Consider the following 22134-nt stretch of genomic DNA (forward strand, 5'->3'; position numbering starts at 1 on the left):
AAACCAGCATTGCAAGAAATGCTAAAGGATCTGCTTTAAGAAGATGAAGAAACAGAGAGAGACAGAGAGGAACATGAGTACAAAGGGGGAAAATGACAATGAATGAGTACTGAAAGAATGAACTTCTACCATTTGCAACATGGACGGCACTAGAGAGAATTATACTTAGCGAAATAAGCCAGGCAGCGAAAGAAAAATACCTTATGCTATCACCTATTACGGGAAACTAATGAACAACACAAACAAATGAGTGAAATTGAACCAGAGGTATGTAAACAAGGAATAAACTAACAGTAACAAAGGGGAAGATGGGAGGGAGAAAAGGGGGTAAGAAGAGGAAGGGTCTAGTCAAAGAACATGTATAAATGACCCATGGACATGGACAACTGGGTGGAGACTGAATGTGGAAGAAGGGGGGCAGGGTGCAGGGAAGCAAGAGAGGGAAAAAAGTGGGACAACTGTAATGGAAAAACAAACAAAAAAAATTTTTAGTGGGCAAAAAAATAAAAATATAAAGAATGGAAATGCAAGTTTAGTGAATATTAGGACCAGGATTTTCCTTCACACTATATATTTTTCTCCCTATCTGATCCCTCCAGAGTTTGGTATTCTAAACAAGTAAGTAATGAAATAAGTTTCTTTGCATAAAACTAATAAGACCAGTTGTTAATAGAGGTTTTTTTGACTAAGACTTTGGAATGTCATGCCTAAAGGAGACATGCTTGGGCTCTGGTTGTTACCAAAAAGCACTGAGGAACTGGGATTGACTTTCAAAGGTAATAAAAGCCCACGAGATAAAAGGCCTGGTACCTTGGTTGGATGTGCAGCCCATGGCAATCTTTCCAGGGAAGGAATGAAGGTTGTTTTCCTGAAAGATGGCTAGAAAGGACCTTATGGCACATTGGAAAACCAGAAGGACTTGCAAAGGACTTGCAAGGCTGAATGCCAGGTGTGTGGTTCTGCTTCTGTGCCCTGAAGGGCAGACTGAAGGTCACCCTAAATGTTCCTTGCATAAGTTCCAGCAAAGCAGAACTAAAGATCATAAGTGATCGTTTTCTACTCTTGTGTTTATGCAAATGAACAGGATAAATTAAAAATGGACTTAATGCAGTCCCTTTAATGACAAGGAGGGTAATCTTAGGGAGAAAAATTGCGATTCAAGGAAAAGCACAATGCTCAGTGGTAGACTATAACCATCTTTAAAGTTTAATTCACTTAAAGTTTGTTTTGATTTGAAAATTAAACTATGTCTGTGGTATTACCAAAGATGTTTAATTTACAGGCAAGAAGAATGTCAAATGCCTTGCAACTGGATGTCTTTCCAATAAGACAGTCCTACAGATTTAGAGACTTGTATGTGGGTTATGTTACATAAATTAACATGTGTTTTCTGCTTTCAAAGGGCATAAGCCTACGATCTCATTACCTGAGTGATTGTCTGTACGTATAGGCCTCACTTAATCCTGTCTGCATCACTGCCTCCTGAGACTCAATGGTTTGGCTGAAGTAAGTGGCTGGGTTGGTGAAGAATAGGGTGGTCTGTGGGCTTCACTTTAAAACTGGTTTCTCTTTTCTGTCCTAATGGCTTGGACAGAAAGAGCCCAGAGGTCTGAGAGGGAGGAAACCTAAACTATTTCCCTCAGCCCAAACAAAGTATAATGGGCAAAAGGGTTTTGGACAGGTGAGATGTACCTGGCACACCTTCCTCCAAAGAAGCCCTTCTTTTCCCTAACGTGGGACATTGAAAAATTAATACCTGCCTTTTGTCATCTAGTGGTTATGGATTGAATGATGTCTTTTAACCCTGTTGCCAAACCTGTTGCCTCCAGAGTACAACAAGGATGCCAGCCTGTTAAATCAAGCATGCCGTTGTCTGGGGACAGCCAACTGACCTGGAGTCTGCATGATCCTTCCCCATGTGGGAAGGCCACCCCCGCCTCCACACCCTCACTCTTATTAGGGATTTCTTGACCCAGGGGTAGGTAGGATGACGACCATGTCCAGCTTGAAGCAACTAGAGGAGCTTGAGACCTTCGCCCATTGTCCTTTATAAGATTATAAAAGGTCTTAAGTCTGAGAGGGAGGGATTGTTATTTTTTTATTGTTAAAATAATTAATTAATTAATTAATTAATTAATTATTTTTAAAGAAGAATAATATATGAAAAGGTGAGGCAGGAGAGCTTGTATGTATGACCCATGGGCATGGACTTGGGAGGGGGGATTGTTGAGGGAGGGGGGGTGCTGGGCGGAGGGGAGCAAAGGGGAAAAATTGGAACTATTGTAACAATATAATCAATAAAATATACTTATAAAAATAAAATAAAAAGAAGAAAAATTTTACCCTTTGCAACAGTATGGATGGCCTTGGAGAACATTATGCTAAGTGAAATAAGCCAGTCAGAGAAAGAAAAATATATAATTTCACTCATATGTGGAATCTAATCAACAAACTGAACTAACAGGAAAAATGGGGACAGACTCAAAGATGGAGAGCAGGATGACAGGTGTAAGGGATGACAGGAGGTTAGGGGGTGGAGGGATTGAGCAAAAAGGAAAAAGGACTTATCAACATGGGACAACAGTGTGGTGATTGCTAGGAGGAAGGGGGTATAAGAGGACTAAATGGTAATGGAAAAAAATACAATAAATGTTAAATTTTAAAAAGAGGTAGCTACTGCATATTAAAGATGAGCTCTTTTCAAAGTCATTTGGAAGAAGATTAAATAGAATGGAAGTCAACTAATAAAATCAGATTTGTGACATTTTTAATGTAATCTCAAACTTCCCTATCTTCATGAGATATGCATTTCTGCTTCTTTGTTTATTCTGTTTCATTTTGAAAAGTCACTATGCTATATGGTAATCAAGTTGCTGATTGTGTTGGCCATTTGCTTCTTTTACTAATTTCCTTTGCTTTAAAGAGTTATTAATAGGCCATTAAGCATCTGAATGCACAAAGATATTCGGAATTTACCAGTTTCAAAGTTGGAACTACAATTCAACACAATCTATTCTATAACTAAAAGGGCTCAAAATCTCTTATTGACTCAATTCTGTAAGCAAAGTCATTATTTGATCCCTTCAATGACAGATTTGCTCAGAGGCCATCCTCAGATTTTAACATGCCTCCAGATTCTGATCTAATCTATAAAAGATCTAACCAAGGCTTTCAATCTTTTGTTTTTAAATTTTAAATTATTTTAAAGCCATTTAAACTTTGGAACTCACTGACCCAAAAGACTCTGTTCTTTTTCTTAGGCTTTCCCAATATCAGTGTTATACCAATAAAAGACAATTTATGCCATTTGGTATATGACATTCTATTTTCTTAATAGGATATAAGTGTATACAAAATCAATCTCAAAAGATGAAGCTTTCCCTTTTGAGGGATGGAGAAATGTGGGTAGAGGTGATGTCATTCATTGCTGTGGTTTTAAATTCCCTGTATTTATATCTCCAACCTAGACTTTTTTTCTGTAGTTTTTGCTTCTATATTCAAATGCCCACATGAACAATTCTCTCAGTATTTCAAATTTAACTCCTCTGAAATTATTTCCTCCTGCCTTTCCACCCAACCCGCTTCTGCTCCTACATCAGCTTCCAACTGTTTCTTCCTCAAACTCCCCTCTCTAAATTGGTGGCTTACTAGTCATACTACTAAAACTTTGAGACATATGGTTGGTCATCCTTGACCCAATCTTTTCCCTCACCTGCCATATGCAATCCATGGCAAGCTTTTCTCTGTATTTAAAACATATCTTCAATGCATTACTTCTCTCCCTTTATTTCAACCATTACCTTTCTAATCCATCACTGCGATACTTCACTTAAGTTATTACAACTACTATAAACCTCCTAACTGGTCTTTTTGCTTCCATGCTGGCCCCCTCACAATCCTTCACTCCTTCACATCAAAGTGGCCAGTGAAACCTATAAAAATGCATGTCATATCATGTAATTCTCCTGATTTAAATCCTTTATTGATTTTCCATTGGGCCAATAACAAAATGCAAATTTCTTATCATGGAGAACACTGTCCCACAAAATTAAGCTACAAAAGACTATTCAGATCTCATACCCTACCTATCTCTTTCAAGCTCCATGAGGTCCAGTTGCACTGGCTTTCCTTTTATTTCTCAAACATGCCAAGAACTCTTGCATTAGGATATTTGTGCTGTGAATATAGTTCATGTCTTAGATTTTCATATGGTTAATTCCTTTATCATCCTTTCACTCCCAAGGTAAATTTTACCTATTCAGAGAGAATAGCACTTATCTCAAGCACCAATGATCTTTCTATTTATTATGTATTCCTTAGAGAAATTTGAATTCCCGTAGATGAGGACCATATATATATACAATGCATCTGGCTTACTGACTACTTCAATTCTAGAGCCTATCAGAGTAATTGGTGCTCAGTACATATTTGTTTTATGAAAGCATAATTAAATGAATGGAATAAGGCTCATTTATTCCTTGAACACTTATTTTATAATTATAAATTATATGCTGTTTTTTATTGTAACATTTTGCTGAGTAATATGTAGTGTTGCATGAGTATTTGTGATTGATATTAAAATGTAAGATTTTCAGATTTTTTAAGATGTCATAAACAAATTGGTTATGAAATTGGAAGAAATTTTACTTTCATAAGAAAGTCATGTTGAGTATAACTCAACATTTGAATTATCTTTAATGAAAATATAATTTTCTGATATAACAATTTCTGTCTTGCTCTCCCTATAAATAGCTCTCAGGACTCTGGGCTGGAGTTAGGGATTTATATTCAGATGTGAGGGTGAGGAGTCACTTTTTGGAGAGAGATGCTCTGTAGAGAAGCAATTCTGAAGTAGGCATCTTGGGAAAGGTCAAATTAAATTATAGGTAGCCTGTTTAAATGAATGATATAGCTAGTTGAGGGAAAAGCTCAATATGACCCTCTAGGTGGAGTTGAGAAGATCTGACCCTAGAGAAGTTAAAAGTTAAGCAGAGAAATAAATCCAAAGTAAGTTGCTGAAACAGATTTTAGATTTTGTCAGGTGCTTATGCTATTATTGGGGTAATGTATGATAAGAGAAGTTGACTCAGCCTGCACAATCAAATAATGAGCACAAGTATAGGACCAAGTACTCTTTGGGTTCCACAGGGCTCCGAGAGCTTGGCCTTTACAGTCCTAGGACTCTCTATTCCTTTAGTCCAATTGGAATATTATTTTAATAATTAGTCATCTACCTGTTCCTTCTAAAAACAAAGCATGTTGGGACTTCCGGCCAAGATGGAGGCTTAGACGGACACGCTAGGTCTCCCTCTACAACTATAGAGGAATACAACTACTTCAAAACAAAGGATAACTAGAAATTCCAGAAAATAAAACTACACGGAAGTCCAACATATGAAGTTATAAACCAGCGGTGCCATTTGGGCAGGTAAGAGTTAAAGAGGACAGTGCTGTTTGCAGTCGCACCTGGAGCTGCGGGCGGCGAGGAATCCCGGCGGCCAAGCCCCTGGCGACTCCGGAGCTGGGGAGAGCGGCCGCTGCATCGCCTTGAACAGTGAGGCCCAGGGGGGCGGGAGGACAGATCCCGGTCTCCTAGCTGAATAACTGTGTGAATCCATCTTGGACCCCCGCCCCCAAAGAAAGCACCACAGGGCTGCGAAATAGGTCGCGGACAGACAGGCGCCGGTCGCTAATTTGTGACGCGTACACAGGCACTGCCCCCGACAGCCAGCCCAAGAAAACAAAACGCATCTGTCAAAATGAGGCAGGCAACTTTAGAAATACCGGTAACACAACTCACCAGGCAGCAGATAGAGAACCTGACAGATGAACAGATAAGAAACCTGTCAGAGGCTCAGTTCTGGGCCATTGTTATCAGGTGGCTTACAGAATTCACAAAAGAGCAGGAAAAAGATATGAAAGAAGCGAAAAACTTTCATAACGAAAGGAACAAAACCGCATACGAGACAGAAGGAAAGGAAATAAAATCCAGAGTTCATTTCAACAAACTGGAATATGGAGAAGGAACAAGCAGTCAACCAATGCAGCGAGAGGAAATGGGAAGCAACAATGAAAGGATCAGAAACCTCTGGGACAGCTATAAAAGGCCCAACATAAGAATCATTGGTTTGCCAGAGAATGAGGAAGATGAACTAGAACTTGAAAAATTGAGTGAAAATATAATAAAGGAGAACTTCCCAGACTTGGGGAAGGGAATAGACCTGCAGGTCCAGGAAGCAAGGAGAGTTCCCAAGAGACTGGACCCAGGGAGAACCACTCCAAGACACATTATAATCAAAATGTCAAAAATTAAAGATAAAGAGAGAATCTTAAAAGCAGCAAGAGAGAAGAAAAGAATTATGTACAAAGGGGTCCCAATTAGACTATCAGCTGACTTCTCAAGGGAAACCCTACAGGCAAGAAGAGACTGGCAAGAAATATTCAAAGTAATGAAAATCCAAAACCTACAACCACGAATACTCTATCCAGCGAAATTGTCATTCAGAATAGAAGGACAGAGAAAGTGTTTCCAGGACAAAATAAAACTGAAAGAGTTCATTAGATCCAAACCACTGTTATATGAGATGTTAAAGGGACTGGTTTAAAAAAAAAAACAGAAGCTAGGGAGATGAAACAAAGGCAAACTAAATAGGCAACGAGAGTGGAAGAGGAACTGTGGGTACGGGAAGCATATTGGGGGGAGGTCAACAGGGAGGGGGAATGGGGAAAGGGAGGGAGATGATATAGGAATTGGGGATCAAGGTAGGAGGGAATGGAATAGACGGAGAGAGGTTGGGAGGAACTGTATGCACAACTAATGGACATAATCTAAAAGGGGGGGACAACTGGAGGGAGGGGGGCCACCGGGTGGAGGGGAGCAGAGGGAAGGGAAATTGGCTCAAATGTAATAATTTAATCAATAAAACACATTAAATCTGACAAAAAAAATAAAAAAATAAAAAAATAAAAACAAAGCATGTTGTATGACTTTTAATTTTGTGGGTTTTTTTTTCTTGTATATAAAATTTTGTTAATACAGCTGCAAGTTAATTACATATTTGCTTGCATTCTGTGAGTTCTTTATGTCTAAAGTGTCTGTGCATTTGAGTATCAAGTATAGTAAGTATCAAGTATCAAGTATGTGGTAAGGCCGTGCATTTCCTTTTAAGACCAACTTCATCCAAACACTATTCAACAAAAGTCAAAAGAGATGGCCAAGGATTGTTGTGCCTGCCTGCTTCTTCCTTCCTTCCTCTCCTCTTACTCCTTCGTTTATTAACTCAACATATTTTTACTAAGCACTTACTATGTGCATTTCTCATTGTACTACAGTTACTTGGAAAACAATACAGACTCTCAGGGTCTTCCATTCAAGATTGTATTTGAATAATGAAACATACTAACATGAAAGTAGAAATATAGTACAAGAAGGGGTGTAGTTCTTATAATCTAAAACAATGTTTTCTAAACTATAAGTTGCCAGTCAACCTTTGTAGGATCATCAAATAAATGTATTGGGTTAGGACCACACTTTACATAATAATAGTAATAATAATAAACAGAAGCAAATGACAAATATCTGAGTGTATTGCATATAATAAAATTTTTTTCTTAAAGTTTCTGGAGGACAAATGTATTTAATGTAAAGTGACTTACTGTGAGACAAGGTTAAAAAAATGTCTAATAGACCCTATCCAGAGGAGTTTAATGAGACGTTTTAACTGGAGTAGTCAAGGAAGAAAAGCTTTGTGGGTCTGAAAGTACTTGGATAAGACTTATTGGAGATGGGATGACTTTTCAGATAAAAGAGCTACCAGAAAGAATTCTGAAACTGTGAATTAAGTTATAACCATATGAGAAAGCAAATTTTATAGAACCAGCTTACTCTTGAAGGAATGACCACCCTAGGACCAATGCTACTTTCAGAATCTTACAGGCAACGTGATACAATAAAATCTAGATCTCTCTGCCTGGAGTCATTCTCTATCTCTGATGCCCCAAGGGAAACTTGAAGAGCTGTTCCTGTGAGGTAGACTACTCTTAGATGATTCAGAGATTCTTTTCTTGAACTGCTTGACCCAAATATTTATGTATTTTAGATACTAATTTTTTTAAATGTGAAAGGCGTAAAGATAAATACTCAGTTCAATAAATTGAAAGTGACTACCCTCAACACTTAGCGTAGATACACTTGTGATTTCTATTGGGACAGTAGACTTTTCGAGTTCTATTGGTCTAATATTTATTGGGCAAAAATTCAAGGACTCAGGACAACTGACTTAACATCGTTTTTATACAAAAGAAGTAAATAAAAAGAAGAAAAGCAGTCAGGGTGGCCTCTAGAGAAGGGGAGCTGTTGTTGCAGGAATCTTGCAAGTTAATGAGAATTCACCCGGGACTCAAGAGAGGGGAGAAAGGAGGAGAAGGGGGGTGGGGAGTGGATAGAAACTCTTCCTTCGCAGCTGGCCCTCTCCCTCATTTGTTGCTCCAATAAGCAGTAATTAGGTCCTGAGCTAATGGTGTCAGCTGATCTGCTGTTTTTAGGCTAGACCCAGAGGAATCTCCATGGAAACCCTGCTGGAGTCGTCCCCCCACCTGGATGCTGAGTGCTCCTTTCCGCCACCTGGCTGCCGCCGGGCCTGCTGCTACCTCCTCCTGCCTCTAACCTGCAGCCTGCAGCATGCGCACTGCCCCCGGGATCCCTAAATGGGACAATTCTGCCTGTGACGTCAGCGCCCAGCCGTCTCCACAGAAACTTTTGTCCCATTGACCAATCAGAGAGCTTGGAAGGGGCCGGGGAGGTGGGGGTGGGAGGAGAGGGGAGTGGGAGGGGTAGGGGTGAGGGAAGCGGCGAGAGGTTTAGTGTGTGGAGCTGCTCTCGCTCTGCCCGGGCTGTCAGTCCCGGCTCCAGCCGCCGCGAGACCTTCCCGGAGAGGCGCGCACACATAGCGCACCCCCCGCGCACCGCACACCCTCAATCCCTTGCTCACACACGCACACACTCAGCCTGGCCGAGCAGGAGCCACTGACCATTTTGCAAGTGTCGGACCGGCTGCGGCGCAGTGGGTACACACACTCAGCGTTCCCATTCGGGGCTTTCGTCTTGGAGACGACGACAAGGGGCGAAGGTGGGCTAGGACGCGGACCAGCTCCAGGCACTGGTCGGGCCGCCTTCCGGGCAGAGCCACCTCCCGGGACGGGCGCAGGCCTCCGCAGAGAGTAGAATAAAGAGGAGCGACCGCAATCGCAGCACGCTGAGGATGGGAACTCCCCTATTTAAAGCACTTTAACAGACGGATGGAAATCCTGAATGGTGGAACCGCTGATTTCGTTTGCTTGAGAAAATCGTCCAGAGGAACTCATATTTGGCTACTCAGAACAGTGGAGGGGGGTGTCCATGACGTGGCAGAGGGAAAATAGACACCCGAACCCCCCTGTGTGAACTGCAAACTAACCAAGCAAGGGGAAAATGATCTCTCTGTATATTTTAATTTCATGCAAAGGGTTTTAAGCATCTGTATGATAAACTTACTTCTCTCTCTGTACCTAGTTCAGCAGAAACGAGAGGAGTCCTGTCTGAGGATCCCATCATTATCCGGGAGACCTGCCTCCAGCGGCCTGCCTTCGTTTACACCACATCTCCTTGCAACAGAGATCTGTTTGGGGTACCACTGTCTATCCTGTGGAACTATGGCCAAATCTCCATGAATGCTTTTGCTAATTCTGGGACTTAACTCCCAGAACCTACCTGCAGGGCTGGAATTTAGCCTAAATGCCTCTGAAGAAATGACATTTTAAGCCATTTAAAAAATACATTAAAAAAATTTCCTGTGTAGTAGGATTTGATAGGCTTAACAACATGACAGGTAAGAACTTTCTCTTTCTAGTCCCTTAACGCCCCCCCCACAAGGAAGGCCCAACTGGAACAGGACCCCGGAGGAAGGAGAATCTGGGGACCCGGGGCTCCGGGGCTCCAAGGCGCTGGGCCGGCGGCTGTTTTCGAGGGAGGCTCAGCCCTCGCTTCTGGACCGCGGGGCCAGCGGCTGGGGAAGCGTTAGAGGCGCGCGCGGGGAGGCGGCGCTGCGCTCCACCTGCCCTGCCCAGGACATCACCCAGGGGCAAGGCGCCGAGGGACCACCCGAAGTCAATATTGGAATTTGTAATAAACCAAGGAATGAGATTTTAATTATTCAAAACCCAGCTTCTCTTGGCTAGATTCTGTTGGGATGGTTCTAGTCACACAATTTTAGAGACCCACCACTAAGAGGGTCCAAGACCTCCGTTCCGTTGCAATTACGAATGAACCAGAGACTTGCTAGCACGGGGCATTGATTGCGGGTGCCCAGCCAGACCCTCCTCCCCTCTCCATTCCTTCTCCCACCCGAGACAGGCTCCGGCGGCGGCCGGGACCTCGCGTCCCTGCATCGTGGCGGGGGCTGCATTTTTCATGAGCCCGGGGTGAACAGGTGCGAAGTGCGCTGGGAGCATCCGGCCGACCGCCGGCCGCAGGGAACATGGAGAGCGAGCGCGACATGTACCGCCAGTTCCAGGACTGGTGCCTCAGGACTTACGGGGACTCAGGCAAGACCAAGACGGTGACCCGTAAAAAATACGAGCGGATCGTCCAGCTCCTCAACGGCTCCGAGTCAAGCTCCACGGACAACGCCAAATTTAAATTCTGGGTTAAATCGAAGGGCTTCCAGCTGGGCCAGCCCGACGAGATCCGCGGAGGCGGCGGCGGCGGCGCCAAGCAAGTGCTCTACGTGCCGGTCAAGACCACGGTGAGTGACTCGCCTTCCTCCGTTATTTGTCTGCGGGAGCAGCCCAGAGGGGAGGGGAGGGAGAGGGGGGAGAAAGCGGGAGCTGTGAGCTAGCGTTGGCTCGTGTGCCCCCACCCTTCTCAACCCCCTCCCCAAGTCGTCCCCCACTCTCATTAGCCAGGCGCGTTTCCCCCACCGTGGAGTCTTTGTGGTCCTTTATTTTAAAGCGGCAGCGCACCTCCAGAGACCGCCGCGCTCCTTGCCTCCTGGCTCCTGGGCTAGCTGCCTGAGCTTCCAACCCCGGGTCGGGCGGCGTCCCGCGTCCTCGTGCTAGGCCATTGTCCCACGTCCTTCGCTGGGCGCCCGGCGCGTGTCCCGCCTTCACAACCGCGCAGAAAGGCCACGCTGGAACCCTAGCCGCACGCTCTCATAATAGACGATTCTGATCGATAGTCTACAGTGTCTCCTTATTGGTACAAAGACCGAATGTGGCGCTAGTCCTGAATGTGGGGATTCCTCCCCACCTCCCCCCGCACTATCAGGTTTTATTGTTAGACAGCCGCCTGGGAGGCACAGGGCTGTCCATCGCCTTGATCACTCCGAGATCTTACCAAGACTATTAAGATTGTAAGATAAAATCCTGGAGATTACTCCTCCCTGCCCCCATTCCCGTCCTCACCTCTTCTTTCATAAATAAAGCCGTAGCTCATGATGAACAACAAAGAGAGGAGGGTTTGGGCGCAATCAAATGGTGCGTGTATTTGTTTCTCGTTCTGGGATGGCACTAATCTCAGGGCCACAAAGCTCTAAACCTAGGCGCTGCAAGGTACTGGCATTAAGAGCCCAGTATATCTTAGCCTCACAAAGCAGAGGGGAGCGGTGAAGGCGTCAATTTCCTTTTTAAGAAGATGGGAACTGTGGGCTCCAAGTAGGATTTCAGATCAGATCCGTGAGACTTCTTTCTTCACCATGTTACGGTGGGTACTCGCCTGGAATAGAGGTGGGGGAGGGTATCTGGTATCCTTTCATTTTTGCCTGGCTTTGAGGTTTCTAGAACATTTGTTCCTTTTCCTTTCTCCTTACTGGTAACTCTTTCCCGTGCAGTATTCCTGGAGGATGCTAGAAAGGAAGGTGTCTTGAAAGCTTTTCTTCTATCTCAAACGGAGGTATATTAAATTAGACATATCCGCGTGAAAGTTTTCTCAAAGGATCAATGGGAGGATTCTGTAAGGTTTGGAAAACGAAACGATTTATGGTTTCCAGAGACTACTTAAGCGTAGTTGTTTAAAGGAAGTATATTTGTTTTGGAATTTATATGGGACATGGAAATAAAGGTGAAATGAAACACATAAAAGTTGTGCTTTTAAAAAAGTGTACTATTGTTGGAAGGTTTCTAGGAGGTAAATTTATAAAGTCAGCCTTCTCTTTTAACATGTGGCTTTGCTAAAGACAATGGTAAGATTACTGTGTTGCTTTACTATATAATGAGGACTAGCTGGACATAGATCAGCACTGAGGTTTACTTACATCTGGAGGAGCTAGAAGTATGGTGTAGCCAACAAAGTGCTTTGATTTCATTTGTATCAGGAGTAACATTAAGAACCTGATAAAAAAAATAACTTATTGTTAGACAAAATTAGAATTCAGAACATAAGGATGTATTTTCCTTTGGCGATATTGGGCTAATTAAATGAATAAGATAATATGGCACTATATTCACCTAAATATTATTTAATAATATTGTGTATGTTTTTAAAAATATTGCTAGGTGGGAAGTTTGTTTTTCATTTCTTTCATGTTAAACTTAGGTCCCTCTGTTTACATGTCCAATAGCTTCACCTGTGTATTGGGCTAATAAATTTATATTTTCATGGATTTGGTTACATCCACTATGTATAAACAGCTGTACCCTTTTAAAACATAAATTAAAATTCTAAATTATATAAATTATGTAATGGTTGTGAAGGCACTAAGAGTAACATGGATGTTGATAATTCAAACCTTCTTCTATACTCAGATACCCATATTTTCATTCAAAAATTAATTCAGAGTTGTTAAAGAATTATTGCTAATATATCTAATATAGAGTAACAACTCCAGGTTTAGTAATAAAGAAACACGTTATTTTCTTTTCAGTAAAGATTCCACATATTTATGAGAGAAAATGTAATTCATCAAGAGATATTCTTAGATAATGGTTTCTATGTAGTAGTTAAGAGCCCTGCTCTTCATTCAAGCCTGCTTTGAAATGCTGAAGAGGTTTTTAATTCACGAACTCTTCTATTGCTCTTTATGAAATTTTTATGCTGCTCCTGACATAGAATTATAGGCTCCTCCTTCTCTGAGAGACAGCCAATCATCATTTCAACAAGTTAAAAAATAAATAAAGATCCCTTTTTATCCTGTTTCCCCACATTTCAAATGATTATTTCCCCTTAAAGATATGTTGACTATTCTTTATAATACCAGAAGCACAATCACCAGAGAATCAGAAAATATATTTTCCTTTAAAGGCAAATATTGGTTGAATAAAATGTATTTGAATGGTATTTTCAAGTAGACTAAGAATCAGTCAAGCTATTTGAAGCTGGCTTTGCTGTCAGTGAGGGAGATTTGCACCTGATGTTGCCGCAACCCACTCCTGTTGAAAATTAGGCATCATTACTACTGAGAAAAGGGAAAGAGAGAAGGGAAGAGGACAGGCTGTGCTAATTAACTACTTCTTGTTTAATGAAAGAAAGGGAGACTGATAGCAACTGGGAAGTCGTCGAGATGAGAGTAGACATGCCACACACACTCAGTTGAAACAAAATATCTTTTAGTCTGAAAGAAGCTAGGTTTTACCTCTTATTTTCCTAAACTTTGCAAATATGCTTTCCCTAAAGCCTAAATTTAACCGATGATAAAATCAAGCAAGGAGCAATTGGCTTTTAATAAAATGGTGGAATACTGGGAAATATTTTTAAAATACCTTTTAATGTTTGTCCTGGCAATGCCCAAAGCTGAGGGGACATAGCTGTCAGTGTTTAGATTACTTTGTGGCTGAGGAGATGATGCTCTTTGGTCACCTAGCAACAATATCATGTAACTCAGCCATTTTAGGTCTAGCATGGGACCTGTTTGCATGTGCACACGGGAGTGCACGTGCATGTACACACATACGCATGTGGAACATGGCATCTAAGTTATTTTACATACCACCGCTTTTTATTTTTATATATTCTTTCACTAAAGGTATTGGAAATTTAGAGGAATGAAATGACAAATAACTTAGTTCTTTAAAAGATATAGCAAATGTCTGTCATTGATTATAAAATATGTTTAATCAGAGATCGTTTTAAATTGCTATTACTATGGTTACTCTATTTTACATCTTTGATAGTTCTGGTTTAGTTTGTTTTTAGAAGCTTTTCATCTTGATTGACATTTTTTTTCTGGCAACAGTTAGTTGAAACATCACACTTACAATTTAAACACATTATATCACTAGGTATTATGAAAGGTAAACTTGGAAAATAACCAGAAAATTCATTAAAGCTTTCCATTAGTCATATGATTAATGCATTATTGTGTATTTTTAGAAGGCTCGCTATACTATATAAAACATCAGGACATTTGGTAAACTCATTTTTTATTTGTTTTTTTCAGTCTTACACAAACAGGGTAATGAATATCCAAACTGTAAAATCAAATAATATGAGCGATGCTTTTCTTGATCTGTATTTATAGGAGCAGATACTTAGAACTCATTTTTGCCTCTCATATATTTTTTCCCTTATATTTATTCCGCTGGGGAACATGCAATGAATTTTTCATCCAGAGAGGAAAATGCATTATCTTTAGTATGTCATTTTAAAATGATGATTTATTCAGTTCTGCAATCTGTAGCCTCAGATTTCATATTGCTCTTACAGTGTATGCTACTAATTGTTACTGTACAGTGATTAGAATAAATATTCATGGACTGATTCATAAAGCAGTTACTGGGTTTTTTGTTTTTCTTTTTTAGTTCCCTATGGTTTGGGTTATAAATTCTTTATGCTACAGCAGATTGAGGAAATAATGCCTCATAAGAAGTCTGTATACATTTATACCTGGCCTAACTTTAGGCCTGAGGCACACATCACGTGTATTAGGCCTTGATCTGGATGCTACAGAACTTTCAGAAAACAAGAGCTGAGGAACAGCATCAGCTATATATTAGGATACTTTGTATCTATGACAGAGACAAATCATAATTATAGTCACTGAGGCATAAGAAAAAATTTTCTTATCTCCTAATTCTTTTGCAGTGGGCATTGCTATTACTAGCTTATGCATTTTTTCTCTTTATTTAAAGTATTTTGAGACACTCTCTATATAGACTAGGTCTTTGGAGTCAAAGGATCCCAAGGATGAATATCAACAATGTACGTTATTAGATGACTTTAGTGGCTCCTCATGAGTTGCTCTGAGGAATAAATCACGTATGGCACGTCCCTAGAACTGTGCCTATGCAAGGTTCTCAGGAAATAGTGGGTACCTTTACTCAGAAGCCAGTCTCGCATGGGAGTTAAGGATCAAGAAGCTTGTAGAAGTAACTGCCCTGGATATAAGGAGGAAATTAGACCCTGTTAATATATGGAAACTATCCCACACTATTTCCTATGATACCAATTCTTAACTTTTCCTTTGGTTCCTTGCCTTTTAGTGGGGAGGAGGGGCAAGATTCAGCCCTCATGCATTTTGTCTATAAACCTCCTGAGCCAGTTCAGATTCTATTTCTCAAGGTTTTATACTTGAGACTTTCTGCATTGGATAGAGGAAAGATGAAGAAGCAAATACAGGGAGGTGGCAGTAGACATCCAAGAGTTTCAGTCCCTTGTGAGGAGCAGAAAGACCTTTCCCTAATAGCTGTTGCATTTGCTAAGACTCTTTATACCTGAGAAAGATTAAAGTGAATCTAATATATTTTAGGTTACCTTCATTTTCATAATTCTGGGATAACAAGATAAAATCAATTTTGGACAACATAATGGAAGGGTATAGATTTTAGAGCAAGATTTAAATCATAGATTTGATATTTACTGGAGCTGTGAATTAAGGGAAGTTTCTTAACTAAAGGTGCAGTTTCTCTGTAAATGTCAGTGATAATATCTGTCTAACTTGCTATGAATAAGAATTAATAATCATAATTCATAAGCATATAGCATATGCCTAGCACTTAGTAAATGCTAAAAAATAGAAGCTGTTCCAAGCATTATTAAGAGCAAGGACAATATGATATAATTATAATTGAGCATTTGTTATAAACTCATAAGTGACACTGCAACAGAGACCTAAAATATATATTTATCTGTATGTATTATTTAGATATTTTTCCTGTCTACTCCATTTTTAGAAAACAAAAATGTCCTTGTTTTTGTAATAGTGATATGTTCCTATTACTTAAAAAATCTAAATAAAAATAAAAGAAAAAGTTTAAAAGTCACATTAAATTCCCCACCTAGATAGAAACACCATTAGCTAATTATGAGCATCGTTATAGATGTCTCCTAAACATATATACAAAAAGATTTGATATATGATTGATTGATACAATGATTAATATGGACAGGCAGAAATAATTTTCCAAAACTGGAATAATAATGATATACTTATTTAAGGAAGAATAAAATACACTATTACCAAAATGTAACAAAAAATGGAGTACATGAAATTTAAAAAATTGCTAATAGATAAATGCTTCTCAGAGATATTTATTTCTAGAGTCAATAGAAAAGATAAAGAAAAATATTGAGAGATTGAATTATTTAACTACAGGTTTCAATTTAATACATACCATTGACTTTCTCCAATGGTAGATGAGGTTATTTAACTTCTCACCTCCTGTTACTTCCTATTAATATTATATTACATTTATTACATCATAATTATTTTATATTTTATTGTATTTATTATGTTCTATTATATCATGCTATATATTATTGTTTTTACTGTCAAGGTTCTTTATATCTGTGTTACAGTATATAATTTGGTTCTCACAATTAGTTTTTCTTTGCCATATTTTGGGGCTTATCATCCATTCTTTTGCCTGGGTTTCCTTACTTCTGAACTCTTTAATGTGATTAATCACTTGATAGACTGTTATTCCTGATAATTAAAAAAAAAATTCTTACCCAATGATACATTTATTGATTTTTTAGAGAGAGGGGAAGGGAGGGAGGAAGGGAAAGGGGAGAGAGCAGGGTGGGAAGAGAGAGAGAGGGGTAGAGAGAGGGGGGGAGAGAGAGGGAGAGAGGGAGAGAGAAACATTGATTAGTTGCTTCCCATACATACCCGAACTGTGGATGGAACCCACAACCTAGGTATGTGACCTGACCAGGGATCCAACCAGGAACCTTTTGGATGGGGACAATGCTCCAACCAACTGAACCACCTGGCCAGGACTGATAAGTCTTCTGTAACCTAAGGAACACTTTATGTCTGCTATTCTTTGAAGTTTGTGTTGCTATGAATATGCAATTGAAAATATTTGGCATTTGCCTTTTTAATGTAAAGGACAACTTAACTAGGTATAATTCCTTTGTTTCACTTTTTTCAGTGGAGCATTGTAGATATTTTGTTCTGAAACTTCAGAGGCAAACCTGTTTTATAAAATTTCATAAAGTTTAGTTCTTTATCCTTGGAATTAAATAATTTCACTAAGGTATGTTGTGAATTCTTCTTCTTACTGAGTGATTGTACTCATGTTTGTGGTTTCATTTCTAGGTCCTGGTGACTTAATGCATATCTTCTGAGGTTCAGATTTGTATTTTGTGGGTTTCTACTGGACGTTTCCACCAAGATATTTGAAAACACCTCAAACAGAATATTTTGAGAAGTGAATTTTTTTTATTTCCATTCCCTCATCCTAAGTCCTCTGAGTTAACATCTCTTAATTAAATTACCTTTCTACATGGATGGAAGACAATTTGCTCACTGATCCAAGCCAAAAATGTGTGCCATTTTTTATTTCTCCCTTCTCTTCCCTCTTTATATTCAACAGAATCCTGTTGATTCAGCCAACCTAACAGATCATGAATCTATCATATTCTTATCAACCCATACCATACAATATGCCCATTGCTTGATAATTTGGCAATTTTCCCAAAACCTGTTTTGAAGGAAGGACTTTGATCTCTAATGCCTGGCGTAATGTGTGGTGTAGGCTCAGTATCAATGGAATCATTAAAAAAGACTTCCCAGCCCGATAATACTTGTATGGGCCCTTCTTACCACAGCACAAAAACTAGTTTCATAGCCATGTTGGACACATGGTTTATAAAATAATTATTTGTTTATTTGTTTATTTATTTAAGTTTTGATTAAAAACACAATATAAAATATCTGATCTTAATCATTTTTAAGTTTATAGTTCAATGGTATTAAGTATACTATACACATTGTTGAACAACAGCTCTCCAGACTATTTTATATTGCAAAACAAACTCTGTGCCTGTTAAACAACAGTTCTCTCTTTTCTCCCTCCCTCGAGTCCCAGGTAACCACCATTCTACTGTCTGTTTCTATGAGAGTATGACTACTTTAGATACCTCATGCAAGTGGTTCTGTCTTTTTATGACTGATTTATCTCCATTAGCATAATGTCCTCTAGATTCATTTATTCATATTACAGTGTGTGACAAAATCTCCTTACCTTTTAAGGCAGAGTAATATGTCATTGTATGCATATACCACATTGTGTTTATCCATTCATCTGTAGATAGACATTTGGGTTGCTTGTACCACTTGGCTAATGTGAATAGTGCTGCTATGCATTGAGTGTGCAAATATCCCTTCAAGACCCTGCTCTCAATTCTTTGGGATATACACCCATAAGTGGGATTGATGGATCATGTGGAAGTTCTATTTTTTAATTTTTTGAGAAGCTTCCATACTTTTTTCCATAGCACTTGCACTATTTTATAATCCCACCAACACTATGCAAGGGTGGCCACTTTTTAAGGCTAAGAAACTGGTGACCTTACTTCTTATCTAGACTTCTTCAATAAGTATGCTTCTTTAGGTAATTGCAAGTATTCAGTGTAATACAATTAACAATAATATTATTATAAAGCCTTAAATTTATCAAGTTCTTACTCTAGGTTAAGGTATAAGTTTTTACTCTAGGTTAAGGATTGGGCTAATCAGTTTAAACAAAAGGTCCCCTTTAATGTGCACAATAATCCTATAGCATTAGTGCTTTATATTATACATTTAGAAAATTATCATTTAGGTAAGGTGACTTAAAGTCACACAGCATTAGAGTTGGGATGCTAAACCGTTTCAGTTGGTTTTCAAGTCCTTTCTTGGTCTCCAGACATTTTTAAATAGTACAGTCTAATTTAAAAAATTAAACATTTCCCCAATATGTGTATTTTTATATGTTACATAAATATACTACTATATTAATACTTAACACATTACAAAACATTCAAAATATAAATATTTAGGGATGATATTAAAATATATATAAATGTAAAGTAGTAGGTCATCTCAGGTATCCCCTTGGGTATGCATATGCCAATTTGGAGACAATTTCTCTAATTCATAGTATAGTATTGCTTCACAGTAGAACATTGTGGTTAAGACCTTATACTTCACCTAAAATATCACCTCCTCTATTACAAGGAGTGCTTCTGTACGTAACCAACACAATGTTAAAATTATATCTAAGCCATATATATCTGTGACATCCGTAAAACAATTATATGCATTTGGTATTGGTATGAGGAGAGAGATTTCATCAAAGGCATATTTAGGGGATGATGCATAGTTAAGAAGAGCTGAGAGGTATAGTACAGTGGAAAATGAGGTTGGAAAATTAGGCTGGGGAAAAATTATGGGAGGTCTCTGCTGCCATGTTAAAAAGATTGAACTTCATTTTATAGGGGGTGGCAGCAGGAATTTCATGATTTTGGTCTTATAGGTAGAGATTTGATGTCTTTGACATATGCTGCAGACTATAAATCAAATGAGTTAAATAGTTCCTCTGACTCAATGTATATGGACCAAGTCATCTAGTATTCAGTGGATCTTTTTTGTTTTTGGACTTGAGGAGAAACAATTTTTGACCTCTTAGTTGTTAACTACATCAATAATTACAAAGACTTCCCAGAGAAATCCTTCTGAAAATCCAAGTGGAGAATTCTATATAGAATATTTAATTAAGCACAGACCTTCAAAGTAAAGTGATTATCAATTCAAAACTTTCTTAACACATGAAGTTTATTTATTTATTTTTTAATTTTATTTTTGGTTTTTCAATTACAGTTGTCCCATTTTCCCCCCACTGTTCTCCCCCACCCGGCCCACCCCTTCTCCCACAATCATATCCCTCCCCGTTGTCCACGTCCATGAGCCATGAAGTTTGTTCTTTAAGGCAATGTTCTAAATCTTATCCCAAGTGTTCTTTTTTATTTTTTAACTTTGATTGTATACCCATGCATCCATCTCTGCCACTAAGGGTCTCCCCTATGTTTGTACACTTTGTGGTGAGCAGGACTCTACAGTAACTCCCATGACTCCCAAATGACCCTCATACTTTTGTAATTCCCTTCTCTTTGAGTGTGATGGAACCTGTGAATATGATGAGCTATATTTCCCAGAGTTTTGTTGTGTTGTGTGGTACAGTTGACTTTAAGAAAAGGGTTTTTTTTTGGTGGGTCGGACTTGATCACACTAGCCTTTTAAGAGAGCTTTCTTCCTGGCTACTACCAGAAGTCATAGAATTTCAAAGCCTGAGATGTATTCAATACAAAGAAGGCTCTCTGTTGTTGAGAAGAGGGGGCCATGTGGTTTTGAGCTGACAGCAATCTCTAGGAGCTGAAAGCATCCTTTGCCAACAGCCAGCAAAACAGTGGGGAACCGAGTCCTACAACCACAAGTGAGTGAACTCTGCAGCACCCAAGGAAGCTTGGAAGTGGATCTTTTCCTAGTTGAACTTCCAAATACAAATACAATTGGCCAACACCTTGATTTCAACTAGACGAGAACCTAAGCAGAGGGCCTAGTTGAAATGTGCTGAATTTCTGACCCACAGAAATTGTGAGATAATGAGTCTGTGATGTTTTAGGCCACCCAATTTGTCATGATCAGCTATATAGCAAAATAAAAATAATATATAGTCTTTTGGCATTAATTTATCTGACAAGCATTTGTGCAATTAATACAAGTAAACTTCTAAAAAAATCACATTTGGTTATTTTTGGTTTAAAATACAGCTGGGAACAATTTAAATGTTCTTTTATCCTACTGTATTGCCATTTTAGTAGTTTTTGATGAGATGTTCATGATTCAGTAAAATATATAATTTTTAACAAATCATTTGAAATATTTAATGATGGCATATATATAAATAAATCATTTTGATTTCTCTCTTAATGTTTTAATTTTAAACATTTATTTTATTATATTCCATCTATCTCCTAAATAAAATACAAGACATCCCACTGTTTTAGGTTCTTCATGAAAGGATAGAGACAAATGAGTGCACATATCAAAAGAGACTATTATTCACATAATTATATTAATGTACATTTAAGTATTTTTAAAAACAGTACATGGAAGAAATTATAACACAGTATAACATTTGTTCTCATTTATTAGTAATAGCTGTTCTATAATTATTTTAATATAATATGCATTTTAAAGAACATCTATATAATATTTGGGGAGTAAAATATAGAAAAAAACATAATTGGTAGATCTTTTTCAGTTAAGATATTGGAACTGGAAATGATTTTTTCCTCTCTTAGAAAAGGGAAAATCTTTATTTTGATATTCTTCCTTGCTCTCTATATGAGGTTTATTCAATAGGCTCTTATGTTACACTCTTCCTAATTTTAATCAAGTATTCATTTGTGGTGGTTATTCTCACAGCTACAAATTTTTCAAGTGTTTGAAACTGTTAGAAAACCAGAAGGTTGAGAAGGAGAGTTATAAATTAGTTTAGGAAGTTGGAGGCTTAATTTTGGTAATAAGAAATAAACTGTAGTATAGGCAGAGAGCTGGCATTTTTGTTGTTAGTAGTACTTTTCCTCCGCCTTCCTTCCTTCCTTCCTTCCTTCCTTCCTTCCTTCCTTCCTTCCTTCCTTCCTTCCTTTCTTAGTTAGTTATAACGTGTTTGCAAAAAAATTACTTGACTATATATTTGTCTTTATTAGGTATCACGACAGTAGTCATTAAAAAAAAATTGGTCAGTATTTTTTGAAGTTTTTTGTTTTTGTTGTTGGATATGGTGGGTGGGGGGAGGATACTTACAGGCCTGAGGGGGGCCAGAGGCAGCCTTTCTTTTGGTTTTCAGTGGACCTGAGTGCAGTTGCCAGATGGCTGGAGGGTTTTAGGGGTTTAA

The 22134-nt window shown here is 38.9% G+C and overlaps 1 protein-coding gene across 2 annotated transcripts in view; it reads left to right on the forward strand.

The window, feature by feature from the left end:
• The first annotated feature begins 10256 nt into the window (after window positions 1–10256).
• NOL4 (nucleolar protein 4) overlaps window positions 10257–22134 on the forward strand; it is a 287019-nt gene continuing 275141 nt past the window's right edge. For both annotated transcript variants that reach the window (XM_090285116.1, XM_090285117.1), the window contains exon 1: window positions 10257–10781. In XM_090285116.1, the coding sequence (XP_090141242.1) occupies window positions 10515–10781 (267 nt within the window). In that variant the 5' untranslated portion in view covers window positions 10257–10514. The remainder of the gene's footprint in view (window positions 10782–22134) is intronic.

This window comes from Furipterus horrens, unplaced genomic scaffold (assembly GCF_987537825.1).
Source record: "Furipterus horrens unplaced genomic scaffold, mFurHor1.1.pri manual_scaffold_8, whole genome shotgun sequence".
Classification (NCBI taxonomy): Eukaryota; Metazoa; Chordata; class Mammalia; order Chiroptera; family Furipteridae; genus Furipterus; species Furipterus horrens.